The sequence below is a fragment of the Pinus tabuliformis genome, chromosome 9 (assembly GCF_031772625.1).
Source record: "Pinus tabuliformis cultivar Carrire ecotype Pingquan chromosome 9, CPIR1, whole genome shotgun sequence".
Classification (NCBI taxonomy): Eukaryota; Viridiplantae; Streptophyta; class Pinopsida; order Pinales; family Pinaceae; genus Pinus; species Pinus tabuliformis.
Genome location: NC_142307.1, coordinates 1,329,682,638 through 1,329,703,239, shown reverse-complemented (window position 1 = coordinate 1,329,703,239; position 20,602 = coordinate 1,329,682,638). Strand labels below are relative to the sequence as shown.

At 39.8% G+C, this 20,602-nt stretch overlaps 1 protein-coding gene across 1 annotated transcript in view; it reads right to left on the bottom strand.

Annotated features, from left to right (window-relative positions):
* The window catches only part of LOC149153425 (exostosin family protein), a 178,445-nt gene that overhangs the window by 68,819 nt on the left and 89,024 nt on the right, over positions 1–20,602 (bottom strand). Inside the window, exons 8-11 of the mRNA XM_089438819.1 lie at positions 11,771–11,884; positions 11,348–11,595; positions 11,100–11,180; positions 10,771–11,002 (exon numbers count right to left, since the gene is read on the bottom strand). Coding sequence (XP_089294945.1) covers positions 10,771–11,002; positions 11,100–11,180; positions 11,348–11,595; positions 11,771–11,884 — 675 coding nt within the window. The remainder of the gene's footprint in view (positions 1–10,770; positions 11,003–11,099; positions 11,181–11,347; positions 11,596–11,770; positions 11,885–20,602) is intronic.

Genomic DNA, 20,602 nt, shown 5'->3' with positions numbered 1-20,602 from the left:
CCAACCAAACCTAATTGTCTTGACTCTCTACCAATCAAATATCAATGAGAAATAGAGAAACACAAGTATATGAAGAAGACATTATACCAAAAGTGAATTCAAAAAGCTCTAAAATTATGACAAGGAAAGATCACACTACAAGGACACCTTATCAACATCCTAATCACAAGAGTGGACATTGTAACCAATCAATGTATTGGCATTTCTCTAAACAAAAACATTATTTGACGTATATTTCAAAGAAGATCAATTCTAGTGCAATTTGGTCTCAAAATAGCAACATTCTTGGAATAACAATACAAAAGGTCCTACCCAGAACACAATTTAGCCACAATTCCAAAGAAGATCAAATAAGTTTAGTTAAAATTCCTTGAAATGCAGCAGCTGGAATTTATTCTTCTAACTGATTAATTATGCAGTTTATTTTGTTAAGGTAAAATAACGAATATATCACACTACAATTTCTTCACCATAAAAATACTGCAGAAAATAAAACAGGAACTAAGAAAATAGAGCACACACAATAAAAATGACACCACTATTTTTGGACAAAAGTCCCCAGAAAAACCCAATGTGGGAAAACCAGTGAAATAGATGAGAGTTTATTTATTATTCTTCAGCAACAAAATTTTGAGTACAAATCTAGATGCCAAACTAGTAATCCTCTCCAAAGAGATCACTGGAAAAATTATTAAGGGAATTTTCCCCTTCTCCAAAAGCAATCCTACTCTGATCTGGCCCCATAATCAGCTCCCAAACTGCCTCTACGTCAACCTCTGCGCGGGCTGAAACTCACACTGCCAGGAATAGTTGTAATCTGCTACTGCTAACTGTCTCTGCCACTGACAAAGATTCGCTAGCCCTCTGGAAGAATTTTCTACGCACTCAGCTACTGAATCGATCTCTCCTCCAGCTAAATTCAACTGCCTCCTTGAGGCTCTGCACAGGCCCCTATGCAACCTCCTGTGGAATAGCCTCGACCTTCTCTAGCTGACTCTTCTGACACCGGAAACCTCCACCGAAATCCTTGCTGCTACTCTACTGCTACTGATGCGTCCCTTCTGGCTCAAACTTCTCTCCCTTGCTCTATCTTTGCAACTGGGTAGCTTGATCTTCCAAGGAATTCGCTCTACTAGTGTGTCTTCTCCATCCCCATCATCCTGCTCTTATAATCTCTCATTGGTGAACCAACGGCCATGATTAGATATCCATAAATGGCTAAGATCATCTCAAACTCAATCTGTGTTAAGTTTCTAGAGCATCCTCACTTTTCTCAATTAATTCCCTTTAATTAATCGATTTCCCTAAGTTAGACTCACACATTTTTAATTATCGATCAATTAATTTAATTGAGTTGTCTCTAGGTGTTTTCTCCTGAAACCTTTTATGGGTTCTAGAAATCTTGTGTTTCTTAGCCTCTAGACTAGAACACCTATCTGATGCTACAAAAACTAACACTCCCTCTTAGCGAGGAAGGTGTGTTCTCTCATAACATCTTCCTTCACGTTGTCGATGCCTGACAACTATGACACCTTGTCACTGCCCACCAAGCTATTGCGCATACTCTAATTCATTTTCCACCCTGTAGCTAAACCACCTTGCATCTGCGTTGCTACTAAAACTACACTGTTGCCAACTCTACTCTGCACTGCCACTGATCTCATGTTTTTATTGTTGCAACTACTGCAATAATGAGTCTAATCTCCCCAGATCCTAAAGTGCTAGCTTCCATAGGGCTACTCCCTCTGAAGCTAGACTCCCTCTGAGTCTCGATCTCCATATGGTAAATCTCTTTGCTCCCACCTGACAACTTGCACTATCCTCCTACATTGGAAATTGGAATGCATAGCTCTGCACTAGGAATCTTCTGGCTGGAACTGCACTTGCATCCTGCAACTGGGCAATTCAAATTGCCTGTATCACTGCAACTAGTTCTACAACTGTCTCACATGTACTGATTGTTGTTGAGAAATTTAGGGGGCAACAAGTGTAGGTGATTTCTCTTACTTCGATAACTGCTTGTGATGTATTTTTACTTTACTTGATTAACTTCTTCTTTTCTTATTATTATTATTGTTCTCTATCATCAAACAACTACCAAATCATAAAGAACAATAAGACAATAGGACACAAGATATAGGCGATCAACCAGGCCAAAACCTCTCCAACTAAGAGGAAAACCCACTAGAATCCTTCTCTTCTTATAGAACTTCAATTGATGAATTCCAAGACCTATGACCCTTGACCAAGATCCTCCAAGACCAAGTCATCCTTCCTTCTTGATGAGCTTTCCTTACACAGCTTCCAGCAACAAACTTCGACCTTCCAACAACTTCGACCCCAACAACAATTTCTGCAACTTTGAGCTAGCATCTTCAGCAACTTTGACCTAGCAGCTTCAACCTTAATGCAGCTTCAACAACTTCAACCTCACAGCTTCGATCTAGAGGCATCTTCACAGCTTTGACCTTGTAGCTTCAAAATTTCATCTAGCCTAGAAACTATAGAAACCCTAACGAAAGAGAGAGAGAGGCCCAAAAACTTTGATCTTGATCTTCTTCTTCTTCTTCTTCTTCTTCGTCCTTTTCCAACTTCTATCTTGAGGAGATCAAACTTGCTTGAGTGAGTGTGCAAATGAGGTCGAATTCCTTCTTATTTATAGGCTTGTGAGGGGTACGAATTGCTATCTTGAGGCCGACTTGTCCCTTCATGTAGGCCGACTTGATCTTTGTGCCATGACGAGGTCTTGGAGGGTCTTTTGACTCTATTTTGACTTAATAATTTTTTCTTTACAATATGTAACATGCCCAAATGGGTCTTCAATACATGACAATGACTCAATTGACTTTATGACAAACCTAGAAGCACTCAATGGGTGCTTGACCTAAAAATAAATTTCCCTTGAGCATGAAACCCATGCCTCAAGAATACAAATAATAAATTTATTTTTCTCTTTTTCATTAAATACATAAAATCACGATTACATATGCCATTATGAAGACCGAACCTAGTTACATATTTCAACAACTACAACTAGCTTTGCTGACATTGAATCCTACAATTGTGATATTGTGGACTCCTGTAGAAAAGGTGATGGTATCGCTACAATAATCTAGAACTGATCTAACTGATCTCCTTGTTGCAACTGCGTTGGACCCTGCCCATCTGGCACACTAGAGTCTCATACTCCTCATCCTGGATCCGGTGCCCCACTATCTCCTTTTGAGCCTTGTCCCTAGTTGGGACCCTTCTTCGCTTTGCAACTCGCACTAGACATCTTGCACTTCCTCCAGCCCCTGTTTTCGACAACTAGAAGTCGATCTAATGTCCAAATATGCCTTTTGGCTAACTCGCACGGACTGCTCTAGCAATCTCATACGGCCATCTCTAGAAAGTTGCAAAATCTGTGAATCTCAAATAAACTTGAGACTGAATCTGGAAATCTCCTTCTCTTTCTGGCTCGACCTTCCTTCTACTACTCGCACTCCCTTCTTGAATGCCTAGACCTGCTACTATCTACCTTCGGAATTCCTTCTTTGGCTCTCACTCTGCCTGCTACCTCGAACGAGCAACTTGCTCAACCTTCCAGAAGTCCTTCTTCGGAATCTGGCACGCGATTTGTTGCTTCTAAAGCTTGCACTGGCTAACTGGAAAAATTGTTATGGCCTTCTACAACTGGAAGTCACAGATGTCCTCCTAGAAACTAGATCTGGAAACCCTTTGAGAAATTCTGGAAATTCCTCTTCCTTTGTGTGCTTTTCTCTTCCTTGCCTAGTGTTGATTCTGCTACTGCAAAATTATTGTGCCTAGATCTGCTCAATGAACTCTTTGATCTTCTCACTGGAACTGCTTCTCAGCAATACCAATGCCTGTTGGAACTGCTACTGGCCTATTCGAACTTTTCATGTACCTGCAAGTAGAAATCAAACCCTTTTGTCTAGCAATTCACTATCCCTGGATGGATCTCTGCGCAGACCTGGAATAAATTCACTCAAACTCCCTCGGAACAATGAAATTTCTACCTCTTCGCTACTAAGCTCCTAATATGAGCTCTAATGAGCTGATACCATGTGTAAATTCCTTGAAATACAGCAACTGGAATTTATTTTTCTAACTAATTAATTATGCGGTTTATTTTGTTACAGAAAAATAACAAATAAATCACGCTGCAATTTCTTCACCATAAAAATACTACAAAAAATAAAACAAGAACTGAGAAAATAAAGCACATACACAATAAACATGACGCCGTTATTTTTGGACAAAACTGCCCAGAAAAACCCAATGTGGGAAAACCAATGAGCAGATGAGGGTTTATTTATTATTCTTCAGTAGCAAAATTCTGAGTACAAATCTGGATGCCAAACTAGCAATCCTCTCCAAAAAAATCACTGGCAAAATTATTAAGGGAATTTTTTCCATCTCCACAACCAATCTAGGCCTGATCTGGCCCCACAATCAACAACCAAACTACCTTTTTGTCAACCTCTACGCAGGCTGAAATTCGCACTGCCAGGAATAGCTACAATCTGCCACTACTAACTGTCTCTGCGACTGAGAATGATTCGCTGGCCCACTAGAAGAATTTTCAAGGCACTCAACCACTGAATCGATCTCTCCTCCGACTAAATCGAACTACCTCCTTGAGGCTCTGCACAACTATTGTTGCATCCCTTCTGGCTTGAACTTCTCTCCCTTGCTCGATCTCTTCAACTGGGTAGCTCAATCTGCCAAGGAACTCGCTCTACTGGTGTGTCTTCTCCATCCCCATCGTCCTGCTCTTATAATCTCTCGTTGGTGAACCAACAGCCATGTCTAGATCTCCATCAACAGCTAAGATCATCTCAAACTTAATCCGTGTAAGTTTTTAGAGCATTCCTACTTTTCTCAATCAATTCCCTTTAATTAATCGATTTCCCTAAGTTAGACTTACGCATTTTTAATTATCGATCAATTTATTTAATTGAGTTGCCTCTAGGTGTTCTCTCCCGAAACTTTTTCTAGGTTCTAGAAATCTTGTGTTTCTTAGCCTCTCTGACCAAAGTCAAGACTAGAACACATATATGATGCTACAAAAACTAACATTCAATACTTCAAAGATCATATAGCCTTGTTTCCTCAACTATGACAAGATCACAAGCATAGTATCATCTGAAAGCATTACAAGGAAGAAAAAACTAGTAACTGCTTATGCTTTGAAGACAAAGAATCTTATTGGGAAAGGCAATGTAATGAATATAAAATAATATAAAAATAGCAAAACTAGAGGACATAACCTAACTAAGGGGGGTGATCTAATTAAGGGAGATGACCGTTCACCTTTGTGACTAGTCAATGCATATACGTATACCATCACAAGCCTCATTGTATCATCATACCTATATCTCAATGTTATTTGGGAGCAGGAGCGAAAGCGGGGAGCGGGAGAAGGAGCGACATTTTCAGAAGCTCTCGGTTTGGGAGCGAATCCCGGAGCGATTTTTTAAAAATATATATATATTTTTTTATTTTTTTTATTTTTTAATTTTTGATACATATATGTCAACAAAAACATGTAGAATGATGAATTAGATATAAAAAACATAAAAGAACATAGATTGATCATTGAACCATATCACATCAATCATCAAGAAGTTATAATCTTCATCAACCATGTCCACAAGTTAGTAAAATACATATTACAACTGCAACATGTTGAGTCTCGTGAATCATGATTCATGAAATTAAATCTTAAAGTTTCAATTTCAAGCTTTCAAAATTGAAAATTCAATATATAACATTTATCATCATTGATCACCAAAGTTGTACTTGTAAGCTAAGTTTAACATTACAAGAAATAATATCTTAGATATTTCTAAGTCCTAACTTCTAACTATTAACATGAAATGAAACGTTATAAAATGAAACATGAATAATGAAATGAAATGAAACAACTTTAGTCTTTCACGAAGCATCATATTCATAATTCACAATCATTACCAATGAGTTATAATTGCCAACTTCAAACTTCAAATTTTCATTGTCACGGTCATATATTGTTTACAAAAAATATCATTATGATATGAAAGAGTCAAGAGTCAAGAGTCAAGGACTCAAGACTCAACAGTTATGAAAACTAATAGAAACTAGAAAAGACAAGTAAACTGTAAATCTACATGTGGCCCTTGCCACGAGAGTCTCCAGGAGTATAAGCAGGTTGTGGTGGTCTTCTAGGAGTCTCCCGCACAGACCGACGACCAGAACTAGAAGGCACATGCCCTCCACGTGAGGGTGTAGATGGAGGTGGCGACAGCAAAGGAACAAGACTCGGAACTCGAGCACTGCTACTGGATGGTGGAGGTGGAGGTGGCATGGCTGCTGCAGCTGCTTCATCTTCATCCCTTATAAGTTCCTCTTCCAGTTCTTCAAGATGCACTATACCATCCTCCAAATTGTCATCCTCTGGGTGATTGTCCCAAATTTTATATGTGGGATCCTCATAAGCCCGATCACAGTAATGACTCAACAACCTCAAGTTGTAGTGCACATAAACCAAGCTTTCTGCTCGGTTTTCATTGAGTCTGTTTCTTTTCACATTATGTATGAAGCTGTAGGTGCTCCAATACCTCTCTGCAGAAGAAGTATTCACAACATGTGATAGAACTTTTTTTGCCAATTTTGGCAAAAATCCATGGCCGCCATATGTTTCCCACCACGTGAGAGCATCAAATCTGTCTTTGTCTTCCATTGCATGGAAGGTACCAAACAAACCAGTGCCACTGAAGTATTTGCCTATTTCAAGGCGCACAGCTGCACATTCCTCCCTGTCAGGTATCAACTTTTCTAATGCTTGCAAATATCCACTAGTTACCTCTGCATCTAAATGGGGTTTGGTCCTAATCCCACCCCTTGGTGCAGGTTGGCCCAACCAAGATGTAGAGTAGTATTTTGGCGTAAGGATATACGCCAAGCAATGTAGTGGAAGATTAAGTTTATTCCACCATTCACACACACAATCATGAATCAGTTTGTACAAGTCAGGATCTCTAGTATGAACAATATCTTTTATTTGCCCCAACATGGTATCCATTTGCTCATACACCTCGCCAATCACTGGTTTATCTGTATCTGCAAATCGAATCATGTGATAAATGGGCTTGGTGAAATCCAATACTTGCCTCACACTTGTCCAAAACTGACCATCAAGAGCGGCCTCCTCCACCAGTTCAAAACCTCGCCTGTCAGCTGCATTTGTAGCCATTTCCTTTAATACCTACCAATGTGGACTTGATACCATGCTAGCCAATGACTCTCTTACCTTCAAAAGGCGCCTGAAGGTGAGGTAATAGCTACCAAATCTGGTCTTCGCAATCTTCAACAACTCCAATCTCGAGTGATTGCGGAAAAGGCCATGGGTATTGCTATGATTTGTAATAAATTTTATCATTTGTTTGCCTTTCTTGTACAAATCACCAATCCATTTGTATTGTGCAATTTTGTTCTTGACAACATCATGCATCAGAAGGTTCAATGTGTGAACCAAACATCCAGACCAAAATATGTTGGGGTATTTAGCCTCAATAATTGCTCCCGCTACCTCACAATTAGGAGCATTATCAGTGATGACTTGGATGACATTGTATGGCCCAATACGATCAATTGTTTCAAGTAATGCTTCTGCAATGTTGATGGCGGTCCTAAATTTGTCTGAGTAATCATGTGCAGTTAGAAAGATGGCACCACTAACAGACACAGCAAGAATACTTATCAATGGCTTGCCTTTTACATTTGTCCATTCATCAGATACAATGGACACCCCATGATTAGTCCAAGAACTTGTCATTCTATTCAAAGAATGTGATATTTTTGCTTTTTCATGATCAAGTCCAACGGTTCTTGCCTTGTCATACCCAGGGCTCTTGTATCCTTTAGGGGCATCATTTATGGCAGAAACCATTTCATGCCAATAAGGTGCGCGAAGAACATTGAATGGTATTCCACATGCATAGAGAAACCTGTAAACCTTTGAATCCACATCATTCCTACACCCCTCATCAAGGAAATCTGATATGGTCATACGCCTTAAAGCTGATGACCCTGTGCCTCCATATCCACTGCCTTGGGAGGATGTTGAAGGAGTTCTTTGTGCTTGTGATTGTGAGCTTGGTTCAAAGAAACCCCTTGATTTTTTAGATTTGTATTGGGCTTCCTCCTCTTCCCTTACGTATTTGGCTCTATCCACTGCTGACACCGCTGGACAAGTTTTGATTCCTATTTGTTTATCTCCATCCCATGGCCTTTTCCCGCAAAGATGTTTTCTAGCACGGGTGTATGAACCTGTATAATTATTGTTGCAATGGGGGCAATGAAATTTAGTGGTTCCACCCCCTCTCCCTGCTTCAGGACTGTTAACATATTTCCACAATGGGGTTTGGTCTTGTTTAGTTTTTTGAGAGTCATGTTCACCCTCCTCCAGCTCCTCCTCACCGGGGTTTTCATCAAATCCACTTTCTCCAGCTTCTTCATCCCCCTCTTCATTTTGGCCCCTCCGTTTCCTACTCTCCAGCACCATAATAACCATAAAAGGGACCAAGAAGAGGAAAATGCCAAGAAATATAGCCAGGTCCATGATGTTTGATATTTGTAGGCTTCTGAATCTGCAAAATTTAATGGGAATGGGAATGGGAATATGAATGAAAAAATTAATTTAATTTATTTAGATTAATTAATTTAATTTATTAATTTAATTTAGATTCATGATTTTTGTACTAAATAAAGTTAATAAACTAAACTAAACTAAATTAAACTAACTAAACTAACTAAATTAAACTAAATTACTACCTAACTAAGGTTTAAAATACTAAATTACTAAGTTACTAACCTCTTTGCACGCTTGTTCTTTGCTCCTCAGCGCTTGCTCCTCACTTCTCCTCGCTCCTTTGCTCTTAGTCTCCAGCTAAACTCAACTCATTCAAGTGATAATGAAATGTTTTTTGCCCAATTGTGATTTTAAAACATAATTTTTTTTAAACTAAATTTTATTTAGTGTCCGCGATTTTTTTTCCACGTAGAACGCTCCTGGCGTCGCTCGAATCGCTCCCGGAGCGAAATTTTAACACTCGGGAGCGATCGTTCCCTGATCGCTCCCGAACTATAATTTTCGCTCCGGGAGCGACGCTCCCGATATCGCTCCCGATTTTGGCAGGGAGCGCAAATTCTTTTATCGGGAGCGTGCTCCCGACCCGCTCCCGCCTGGAGCGTGAATTGGGAGCGGGTTCTAAGGGGGGGCGGAGCGCTCCCCCGCAACTCTGCTATATCTCATTCAACCATTAATCATATTTTACTTGTTCTTGATGGATTTGAACTATCTAGACTCTATCCTTCTTATGTTGGATATTACACTAATGAACTATTGTTCATAACAAACAATTGAGTTTTTATTAGATTCAGCATGTTATTGACCATTTTTACTGCAAATGTTGACCCCGTGGATCATTTTGGGATACACCCCTGAAGCTAGCAAGCACTGGCTTCGAAGTAAAAGGAGATAAGCATGGTGAGAATGGCCTATTTTCTAGTGTTATCTAGACTCTGGCTCTTTTTGCCAGACCAGAATTTCTGGGTGACAACAGGACCTTTCTCAGTGGTATATTGTTTGATAGCATTTGGAAGGAAAGATTGCGTGGGGGGGAAATAATAAGAAAAATTTAATGCAAATGGTGGATTCTAATTGTTTGGAACTTTGAAGTAGCAACTATATACAAAAGAACACGGGAGTTATCCATGGGATAGAATGACTGGTTGCATTTACTTATGCCATGCTTCATAGACTAACAAGCCTACACGTAAATCCCAGAACTTTTGAGATTCATAGTAAACTTGATACTTTTAAGAATACAAGTTTGCTTCTTAAAGCCATGCATTATTGATATTACTTTATTGGCCTAGTAAAAATGTCAAAAACAAATTTGAGGAATTTGAGTCGGCATGAATTCTCAAATATACCAAGGAATTTCTTTAGTTATAAAATTTATCACTTTCTTGTTGTTACTGAAACATGCACTTTATAGTTAAAAGATAACTAGCAGATTCCTTTCATTTTTCTGATTATGCTGTACCACAACTTTATTAGATATTGCACAGATTGAAGCTGTGGAAATACTATAAGTCATCACTATGACTAAAAGAATGACCAGCTCAGATCTGGTATTCACCAACAGATGTCAATCCAATGTAGGTTCACCTTCACTCCACTTGCACATCTTATCCAGCGCCCATCCATCCCTCAACCTTACTACAGTTAATCATGGTAAACCATCCTTTTCATCTTTGTCGATCACATGTCTCATCATCTCTCAGCCTGGACCCTAATCGTCATTCATGTGGCTCCACTAAAATTATATTTACTTATAACACACCATCTTCTTATATATTGCACACAATATTGGTGCACCTGCAGCTCATGCAATTGTGAATAATTCATGCACTTTTGGCTCATGCATTAATAGTGTGTCAGTGGGTGCACTTGTCAATCATGCATTAACATTGTGTTATTGGGTGCACTTCCGGTTCATGCATGAATGCATGCTGTGCATTACCTGCATTGTGTTTTACTGGAGATTATTTTTTCAAGGGTATGTTGTCAGTCTAAACAATTAGTCAGCTGCCTTCTTGCACTGTAAAATTTGCCTTATAGGTGAAATATATATTAATATGGATGCCAATATCTGACAACAGTCATTATCTACAAAATAAGATGCCATCTACTGAAGAATAAAATATAAAACGCACCTGAATAATTACAGGGATGCATCCTTGCAGAACACTATCCTCCATGCGGCCACTCCAGCCATCACCAGGGAACACTCCACAGAAAAGTGAGCTACCCAACTCAAAATAATAGTTTGGACTTCTCTGTGAAACGACAATGACATCTTTTGTGCTTTGTCTTCCCAACTTTCCTTCCTTGTTTGGTTCAGAAGCAAATTCTGCAGCAAGTTTCTGCCTAATACCCAAGCTATAACTGCAAAATGTCAAACAAAGTGAAATAAATGAAAAATCCAATTTGAATGTACAAAATAGACCTCCTAGAAATAATGGAAACTTGAGGAAATGCATACTTTGGCTCTGGTCTGTTATCCTTAAAAGCAGCTCCCAAATTCCCATTAAAATAAAAGAGAGTAGGGCGTTCTCTATGTGATCTGCAAAGAACAAGAAGCAGAGGTCCATTCAAATTCAGTGTCTTATGCCAATGTTTTAAGCTGCAAAAATTGTTCCCCAAATGTTGCAATATTTTTCATAAATAAGCTTCAAAATGTCAAGATCCTGAAATGAAATGTAAATTCCAAAAGCAGGAACAATTGACTACCTGGCCCAAAACCTTTGTTTAAAATTATATGGATCTGGCCTTTTCCATGCTGGAAGCACCAGGTCCTTTTCTGGATCAAAACATGGGTGGGTACCTCTTCTCTCAATAGGAATAGGATCCCAGTCATCACCAAAATATGCAGTTGTTGAATGATTATACTTTGAGTTTGTGTTTCCCCAATGGACCAACATCATGCTATTCCATATCTCCTTAGGAGCATAGCAGGCACCTTCATCCCAGGCAAAAAACTGAAATTCATGTAGAACACATTGAAAAAAGTCATTTCAATTATCTCCTACGATACATTATACAGTATAATTTGGAAAACAAACTTACGTTTTTACTGCTATATATTTGCCATCCCAAATTACTGCTAAGAACATGAGACACTATTAGATTATTAGTCTAGTGCAGCTCTCTCACCCAAATATGATCGCGTCCTGAGGAACGATTCCAATAAGTGTAATGCTCCATGATGTGATCATATGCCTTTTTATAAAAATCCAATGTCAAGTAGCTTCTCAATCCCATGTGATTCTGAAATGCAACACAAATCATACAACAGTGATAATCACAAAGTTTTCAAAGTTGTGAAACCTACAGAAAGAGAAAAAAAAAAAAAAAAATTGCACGCATATCCTACTTCGTGAAGGCATACGCGCATGTTGGGCAAGTGGATCTCAGAAGTTCACAAGGATAAATTGAGCTTCGCTAAGGAAAAAGCCAAGGACCAAGGTTTTTGAGCAGGTTAGTAGTTCAGTTGTTCCATTTTTTAACTATTAGATAGGTAACAGATTGAGTGAGTCAGGTTGGTTATTTCTAAAAGTAGGTCAATGGGACTGCTCAATACATAAGTCACGATATACAATGAGAATGCAAAGGTCACTCCAATAAAAAAGAAAAGAAAAAATAATCTCAAGATCTAAGCTCAACTATCTCAATGCCAAAAGGAAATGCAATGCTATAGATTAGAGTACAAGGAAAAGAGCCTCAAGGCTCCAAGTTCTTGCCATTGGATGAGGTAAGGGTGGGGGGGGGGGCGGGTATCCTCCTCTGAGGTTGTATGTGCAACACTCCTACATCCAAAACCAGAGAAAAGAATCTCTCGAGTCTGTATAGATGATTATTGGGCTGATCTAGAACTAATCCGGAGGAAATTTCTTTGACAAGAAGAGATGACTGACTATCAGGAGCTGGTGGAGGATGGTTGTCTGCAGGTTTGGCATGAACTCTCCCAGGATCTTGATTCTCACTTACCAACTCCACATGGGTCTCACTGCCAGGGGCCAAACTTCATCACCTGATACAAAGTAATCTAAGAATAATCCAGATCTGCTACCAGATGTACTGAAAACGTGTGCCCTATTCTATCTTTTATCCCCAGCCATTTAGACAACAGGTAGCTCTGAAGCAGCCACATTAAAACTTCAAAAGGTGCCTCCAAACCGAGTATATAAATACAATTTATGATCAAAATCAACATGGGTCAGCCCTAACATTTGCATAGCAGAGGTCAATCATAAAATTAAATATTTCTGCCTCGTAGTTGCTGAGATTGAGCATGAAGAAGTCCCCTTCAACCTTATTTGGTCCTTGTGCCATGGCATTCTCCCAAAGACTAGGTCAAGGGCTCTTATTCACCACATTGAATCTCGACAACTCATGGAAAGTGCTGAGAATGTAGTGTTGAGAATGATCTTGACCACTAATGCCATCATCATCAAATTTGCTAGAAAAGACCATGCTCTGCAGGCTGCCAGGATAACAATGGAACAAGGATCATGAAATCAGAACACTATGTCTGCTTTAGACAGTCCGAAAAACTTGAATAATACTCACTGTGCTCCTCCATAATGCTGATTTAATGCCTCTAATAATATTTACCTTTGACCGTGTCAAGTGGCTGTGTTATATATAGTGAGGTTAAACATCTTTAAACTATTTAACCAATGCTTGATGGCTGCAAAACCTTCTACGTTGCACTCCAGTGGATCCCAGCCAAGGTCCATTTCTACTGCCAGCAATGTGTAGTAGTAGAACAGACATGATCATGGCATGTAATTTTGTTGGAAATACTAAGAGGGGGGGTGAATTAGTATTCCTTTTCAATTGTTACTTTTACCAGTTAGATCACTTATATTTAGAACACAAAATGAACAATAGGAATAAATGCTTTTATTAATATAATCTTTACAATGAATCAAGTACAATATATATAGGGCTCCAACCCTAGATGAAGACACCGATCTTCAATCTTCTAGGCTCCAACATGTTGCTAAGCACCAACTCAGACTTTTATGAGGCTCCGACCTCTAGGGCACCAACCCTATCTTGTCAAGGCACTGACCTTGCGTTTAGAGGCTCCAACCCCTAGGGCACCAACCCTTCTCTAGTACAAGATCCGACCTGGTTTCTTGAGGATTCCAATCCTATAGGGCTCCAACCCTATCTTATCCAAGGCACCAACCTTGAGTTTAGGAGCACCAACTCCAAAGACACCAATCCTATATTTGCCAAGCACCAACTTGGACTTTCCAAGGCACCAACCTTGTCAGTTAGAAGGTATAGCTGCTGCACTTCATCGTCTCCAAACAAGTTCTTCAAGTCACCTCATGATGTCTCATGCATCATGGTCTCCAATAACGTCTTCTTCAAGATGTCTTCACAGGGTACTTCTAGGATGATACTCCAAGGTTAGTCAAGGTGTCTACAATAGGCAGTCCAAGTTTTGCCCCTGCTCTAAGCCTCTTCAAGAACTTCTCAAGGGAGTCTTCACAATGCTTTGCCCAACAAGAGATTTCTCCACAAGCTATTCAATAGGTACTCCAAGATGTTTTCAAGGTCTCTTCACTATGTTGCACCAAGTCTGCTCCAAAAACTGCACCATCAACACTTCTTCATCAATTCTGCACCATGACTTCTGCACTGCACCAATATTTCAACACTAGATTATCTCAAGACTACTGGACCACTGTTGCACCAAGACTTCAACACTAGATTGTGACAATTCTTCTTTACAAATGTCCTTGCACCACACTACACCAGACCATTGTTCAAACTGTTCCAATACTCCTACACAAGGATTTATACACCATACCGCACCAATGTTATTGCGCCAAATACTTTTGCCAGTGGAAAGGTCTACAGGATCGAGATTATGTTCTCAATAAACTTATTTGGTGATGATAAAATTGATAGATTAGTCCATCAATCCCTTCAAGTCTTGCTGCTACAAATGATTTTACCATCAAATTCTACCCTGTGACTGCTCTCATATCCATCCTGCAAAAGGAACCCTAATTCTTTGTTTTTAAACTAGGCTAGTTCAACCGGTCGGAACCCCCTTCCTGTCTGACTAGGCCCTTAACTCGGATAGGGGACCGGTCCGATACCGAACCAGCCAAGTTGGACCCCAACTCAGTTGGTTCAATACCGGACCGATCCAACCAGTCGAGTCCAACTTGAATCAGTCCTCAGATTGGGTAGTGGAGACTCAACCAACAAAGTTTGACCCTAACGAGAATATTGATCTTGATATTGATATGGGATTGGATGCATTAGGGATTGATCAATTAGACGCGGATCCACTAGTACCAGGCTACCAACCCCAAGACCTCTAGTTGCAAGAACTTCCTCCTTGTCTAACTCTGATTTAGAGTCTAAGCTAGATGATGTTGCCATGTCAAGCAGTAGTGATCACTGATGATTGATGATTGATCACATTGATCAATGAGATAGTATTCTTTATTAGTGACTTGTAGTCCTATAGTTGTATTTTTTTTGTTGTAGAGGCCATTTAGAGCCTCCTTGGTTATGTGTTTTTGCTTTGATCTCCATATATTACATGTATTGGACAATGCACTACGTGTCATTTGATATAATAGATATATTCATGAGCATACTTTGATTATATGTTGTCTTCTCTCTATTACTCTAAAGCTTTGAGTTTGGAAACATGAATGAAATCTTAAAAAATATGTTTCTTCGTTAAAAATTAAAAATTTAATGTGCTTTTTATAAAGACCGAGTCATTGGAATCAACTCGTCCGAGTCGATTCGAAGTCAAAGTTAACCCTCGGTTAGTTCCAAGTCCAAGTCCAAGTTCTAAAACATTGCCCTAATTGCCAATCATTCAATGCCATACTGAAAATACCTCTAAAGATGACACTATTGTAATGACCCATCTTGAATTACAGGGGGCAAAGAAATAATAGCATGCATATGATAACTACATATGAATGCATTGCATGCACTGCACTAGTATGTATACTAGTGCAGTGCATGCGATGCATGCATATGTAGCTATGGTATCCATGTACCAACAATATTAAGCATAATAATTTGAAATCGTTCTTACGTGTATCCTTTCCTAGTTATAGCATAGTTCAAAATAATAGTCTCAAGTATCCAACAAAATAAAGTTGAGATATACAAAATAAGGTTTTAAGTGCTTCAAAATCAAACAAGATGGGATATTTTTTGCATATGGTCTCTTTGTCTTCCTAGGTAGCCAATCCAAGACTATACTTGTCCCATTGGACCTTAACTTGATCTACCAGGCAATTCATAAGCTGTCAAACCTTACGTTCCATTATACGTAACGGTTCAACCAAAATGGTTCCCTCGTTTGATACTTGCAGTTCCTTCCATTGAAGGTTATGCGATTTGTCAGCTATATAATGTCTTAGTACAGATACATGAAAAACATTATGAACTTTATGCAAGTGGGGTGGCAGTGCAAGATGATAGGTTGGTCCAACTTTTTCCAGAACTTTAAATGGCCCAATAAACCGGGGCGACAACTTTGTTCCTTTTCCAAACCGGATGGTGCTTTTGTTTGGTCTGATGCGGATGAAAACTTGATCCCCTACTTCATAATTCCTATATGTCCTATGAGCATCAGCATAACTTTTCTATCTATCTTGTGCCTCCTTCAACCATTTCCTAATTTGTTTTACCTTTTCCTCCATCTCTTGAATAAATTTTCATCCCACTATCACCTGATCTTCTAACCTGTCACAACTTAGCAGTGCTCTACAAAGTCTTCCATATAATGCTTCAAATGGAGGTATTCTGATTGAACTGTGGTAACTGTTATTGTATGCAAATTCAACCAAGTACCTTTTTCAGTGTGTCTGTTGATCCATAACGTACATCCTCAACATATCTTCTATTACTTGGTTCACCCTTTCTGTTTGTCCATCAATCTCAGGATGATAAGCTGTATTTAAATTTAGTTGAGTTCCTAAGGCTGACTGCATACAAGCCATGTTACCCACCATTTTGTGGGAGATATCCCTAGGAGAAAAAAAATTCTCCAAGATGGTCCTCAGCCAACAGCCAACAGCTCCTTCCAGCCACCAACTAGCTCATTGTGTCATTTTTCCCGAACCTAAAGGTATGCCTTGTCATTTGGTAATTGAGTGTTGTAGTTTGCTTATCATGGATACTTCTAAGCATGGGTTGATGGGGAGATTCCGCAGAAAGTGTGGGCTAGGTCTTTACTCTTGTCCCCTAGACCTCTTTTGAATGTTAACCTTGGACCCTAGTCCAAACTTTTACTGACCTTTGGGCTTTAGAGTTGGTACTACATGGGAAACCTTGATTTTGGTTGTGTAGTCCTGCTTTCTCATCCACATATATCACCCCCCTTCCACTCATTATAACCCCATTCGTCATTTCTCCCACCTGGGTCCACATTCCTCCATTGGGTCCACATAGGGTTAGCCTTCCCCCTCCCCTTGCCCATACCTTGGGTCGGGCCTGGAATGATAACCCGGAGGTTGATGCAGCTGAACGGAAAAGTAAAAGCATAATTAGCCACATTCAACAGGAACATGTACCACAAAATGCAAAAGATGGCCAGAACAAATGCATGTGGGCAAAAGCCAATACATGAGCTCGACCCCAGCATCATGGCCATCACCCTGGTCCCTATAGGCCCTAGATGAGCATCCTTTATCATTTAAGAACCCATGATTATCCCAACCACTGGTGGTCAATAAAACACCCTACCTTAAAGGGAGTATCCACTGTTATATCTCACACATCATGCTCTTACCCCTTGAGCCCCGAGTAGTCAATTAAAGAAAATCATAAAAGGCAAAAGGCATATAAAGAAGGGTAGAAAAATCAAGGTTGGAGCACCTCATGTACTACAATTGTTCCCTCCTATACATTATATACCCATGTGTGGGATTCCCTTGTATTAGCTACCCTTATACCCCCGCATGTGACCCAGGGCTGCCCCTTTCATTCCCTACTCCCTTCATCTCTTTATCACATACCACCACCCTTTAAAGGATGTATCTTTGACATATTATCCCCTTTAGAGGTAGAAACCACCTAATATGATACTTGGTTAACCCCATTTGGAGCTTGGAGACATTAGCATATGCCAAAGCCCCCTATGGAAGGGCATGCCATTATGAAGTCCCCACCTATTATCCATGGTTTGTGAGCTTCTTTACTTGATTTCCTTGATGACTTATTGTACTGGAAGGCTAGGGTATGCATTGGATCTTATGTTGGATTGCAGGTGGTCTCCATTTTGGGTTTCGTCTCCCTATACAGAGTCCTAACCATCCAGAAAGTTGCATTGGCACATGTAGGGTGTGTGTTGAGAGCCATGGGCCTCCACAGCAGTAGACAACACTCCATGGATCCCCAGAGATGTTCAGAGATTGCTCGAGTTTCACCTATTGGACAAAGAAGATGCACCTGGTTCACCGTTGCCCAATCGGCCCCACAGTTGTACCATGCACATGGCAAATGACCCAAGACTTGCATGCTTATGTGGCATCACTTACACCATCATCTGAGCTCTTATAGATGGTCTACAAGAAACTTCGACTTACTTGGAAACCCATGAGGTCACTTGTGTGCCCTCACACCCATCAGGAGTACAACAAGTTTATTATGTGGAGAACAAGGGGCCAACCCCTTGTCCATTACTTTTGGGAGTCCTATTCATCATTATGGCACTTATGGGCTTCATCAAGCTCCCTAAAGAGCCCAACGAAATGTATTATTGATCATTCGACCTCTTGAGAGGCTTGTTATTTTGTCTATTTGCTACTTTGGTGGGCTTGTCACCAAAAGTTAGTTATTTGCACATTATTTTTATTTTAGGGGCTAATGTAGGCTCAAGTAGGTAAATCGAACTCCTTAGAGGTGTATAAATACAAATGATAAGAGTTCATTTCTCATCATCACTTGGTTTGGACTTGTATCTCTCTTGAGATTTTCGCTATTTCTTCTTAGTGGATGAAATTTTGGAGCATGGATGAATTTTGATGTATGGATTATCTTTTCTTATCTTGGAGTTTCTTGATTGGCAAGTTTATTGGTGGTTGGATATATTCTCTTACATGTAACTACAAATTTAATGCTATTTATTCTTTGACTTTGTCACATACATTGATAATGAGATTTTCACTATACTATGGCTAGTTGTTGCATGCATTTATTTCGAAATTGTGGAATTATGTTTCTATATAACATATCTCTATGTATGGGCCATGTATGTTGAACGAATTCTCCTAGGGATAATTCTATGGTTGAATTTATCTTGACAAGCCATCTTACCTTGCAAAACGAAGTGTAAAAGCTTTAAGGTCACTCTCCTTTGCCCTAATGACAAGCAAAGTTGTCCTTGAAGCCTCCTTGACCTAGAAACGAAGTCCATCTTCATATTTTTCTTGACTCCAATCTCCCCAAAGGATTAGGCACTGGTCTACCATAAGGTGATCACTTAAAGAACCATTTTTCTTCACCTCTCCTTCTTTATTCTAGGTCTAGCCACATTAGGGCTCCTAGGGCATCATTTTCCCGACAAACCACCCATAGAAAAACTTCAATCTCTTGGCCTCTACTACGTTGGTGTCTGTCCTAGGCCGCCACCAAATTTGAGGGAATTTTGACAGTGGGGTTGAGATATCCCAAGCCCTAGCCTCGAGATTGGTTTTTGCCCTAAGTTTCCCTAGGCTAGTTCCTCACAAGGATCATTTTTCACCTTTGAGTGAAAATCACTTCTTTGATCCCCTTCATCATTTTTCACCTTTGAGTGAAAATCACTTCTTTGATCCCCTTCTCCTCCTTGTTTAGGTCAAATCTATCATTGGTTGCTAAACTCTTTCCTCTTGACCTAACCTGGGTCCACTTGGTCCCATGTGGTCCCATACCTTGTCAAAGTCAACTCTTCAAAAACCACTTGGGAAACCAATTTCAACAAGGATTTTAGGGTTTTAGAAGCTCCTTTACAATTCACACTCCTTAAAACCTAATCCTTAAATCCTCATCCCTTCTCCTAGAAAGCCTTGTACCTTGCTTAAGAAGCAAGCAAGTCCCATTCTTGAGTCTCCCCTAGGAAAAGGGTCCCCGAGATCACTTCACATCCATCTTAATTGATCTATCCTTCATAGATGATTCTCTATATATCTGGTCCCCTCCCATCGTGAAAGTCCGTAAAGAGTAGGAAGTTTTCGCTGTGGTGAGTGTGGGCTTTAGCTTCATTATTGCTCTTGACCTAGCAAGTGCCCTTCTAGGACCTCCTGCTATTTTGAGTGGTAACAAGCCAGAACCTTGAAGTGAATCATGAATCCCTATCTGATATGATCTTCTTAGGAACTCCATGAGATCTAATGATTTCATTTATAAATACTCGAGCAACGTCAGCAACCTCATAAATATCTCTTACGGGAATTAAGTTGTTGTTTTTCGTTAGTTTGTCCACCACAACCATAATGGCATTGTGTCTTTGTGGGGTAGCCCCACGATAAAATCCATAGAAATCACTTCCCATTTGGTCATAGGGATATCATGAGGTTGCAGAAGACCTGTTGAGTGACGATGGTCAGCGTTCACTTGCCGACATTCAAGACATTTTGCAACAAATTGGAAAATATCATGCTTCATGCCTGCCCAAAAGAAGATTTTCCTTTTATCGGCATACATTTTCTTTACACCAAGATGTGCACAATACAGTGCTCTGTGGGCTTCCTTAAGGATAGTGTTTCGGATATTTCCACTATCAGGAATATACATCCTTCCATGGAATCGTAACAGTCCATCATTCTCTAGTTCATATCCCTCAAACTTAGGTTCTTTTGGATCTTTACTATCAAGCCCAAATCTTACTTTTAAATACCAGCTATCTTCTAAGAGATGTTCTAGCACTCGCTCCCTCAAGTCTACCTTGATGGGTATAAGGGAAAAGATCCTTGGTCTTCTACTTAGAGCATCTGCCACTACATT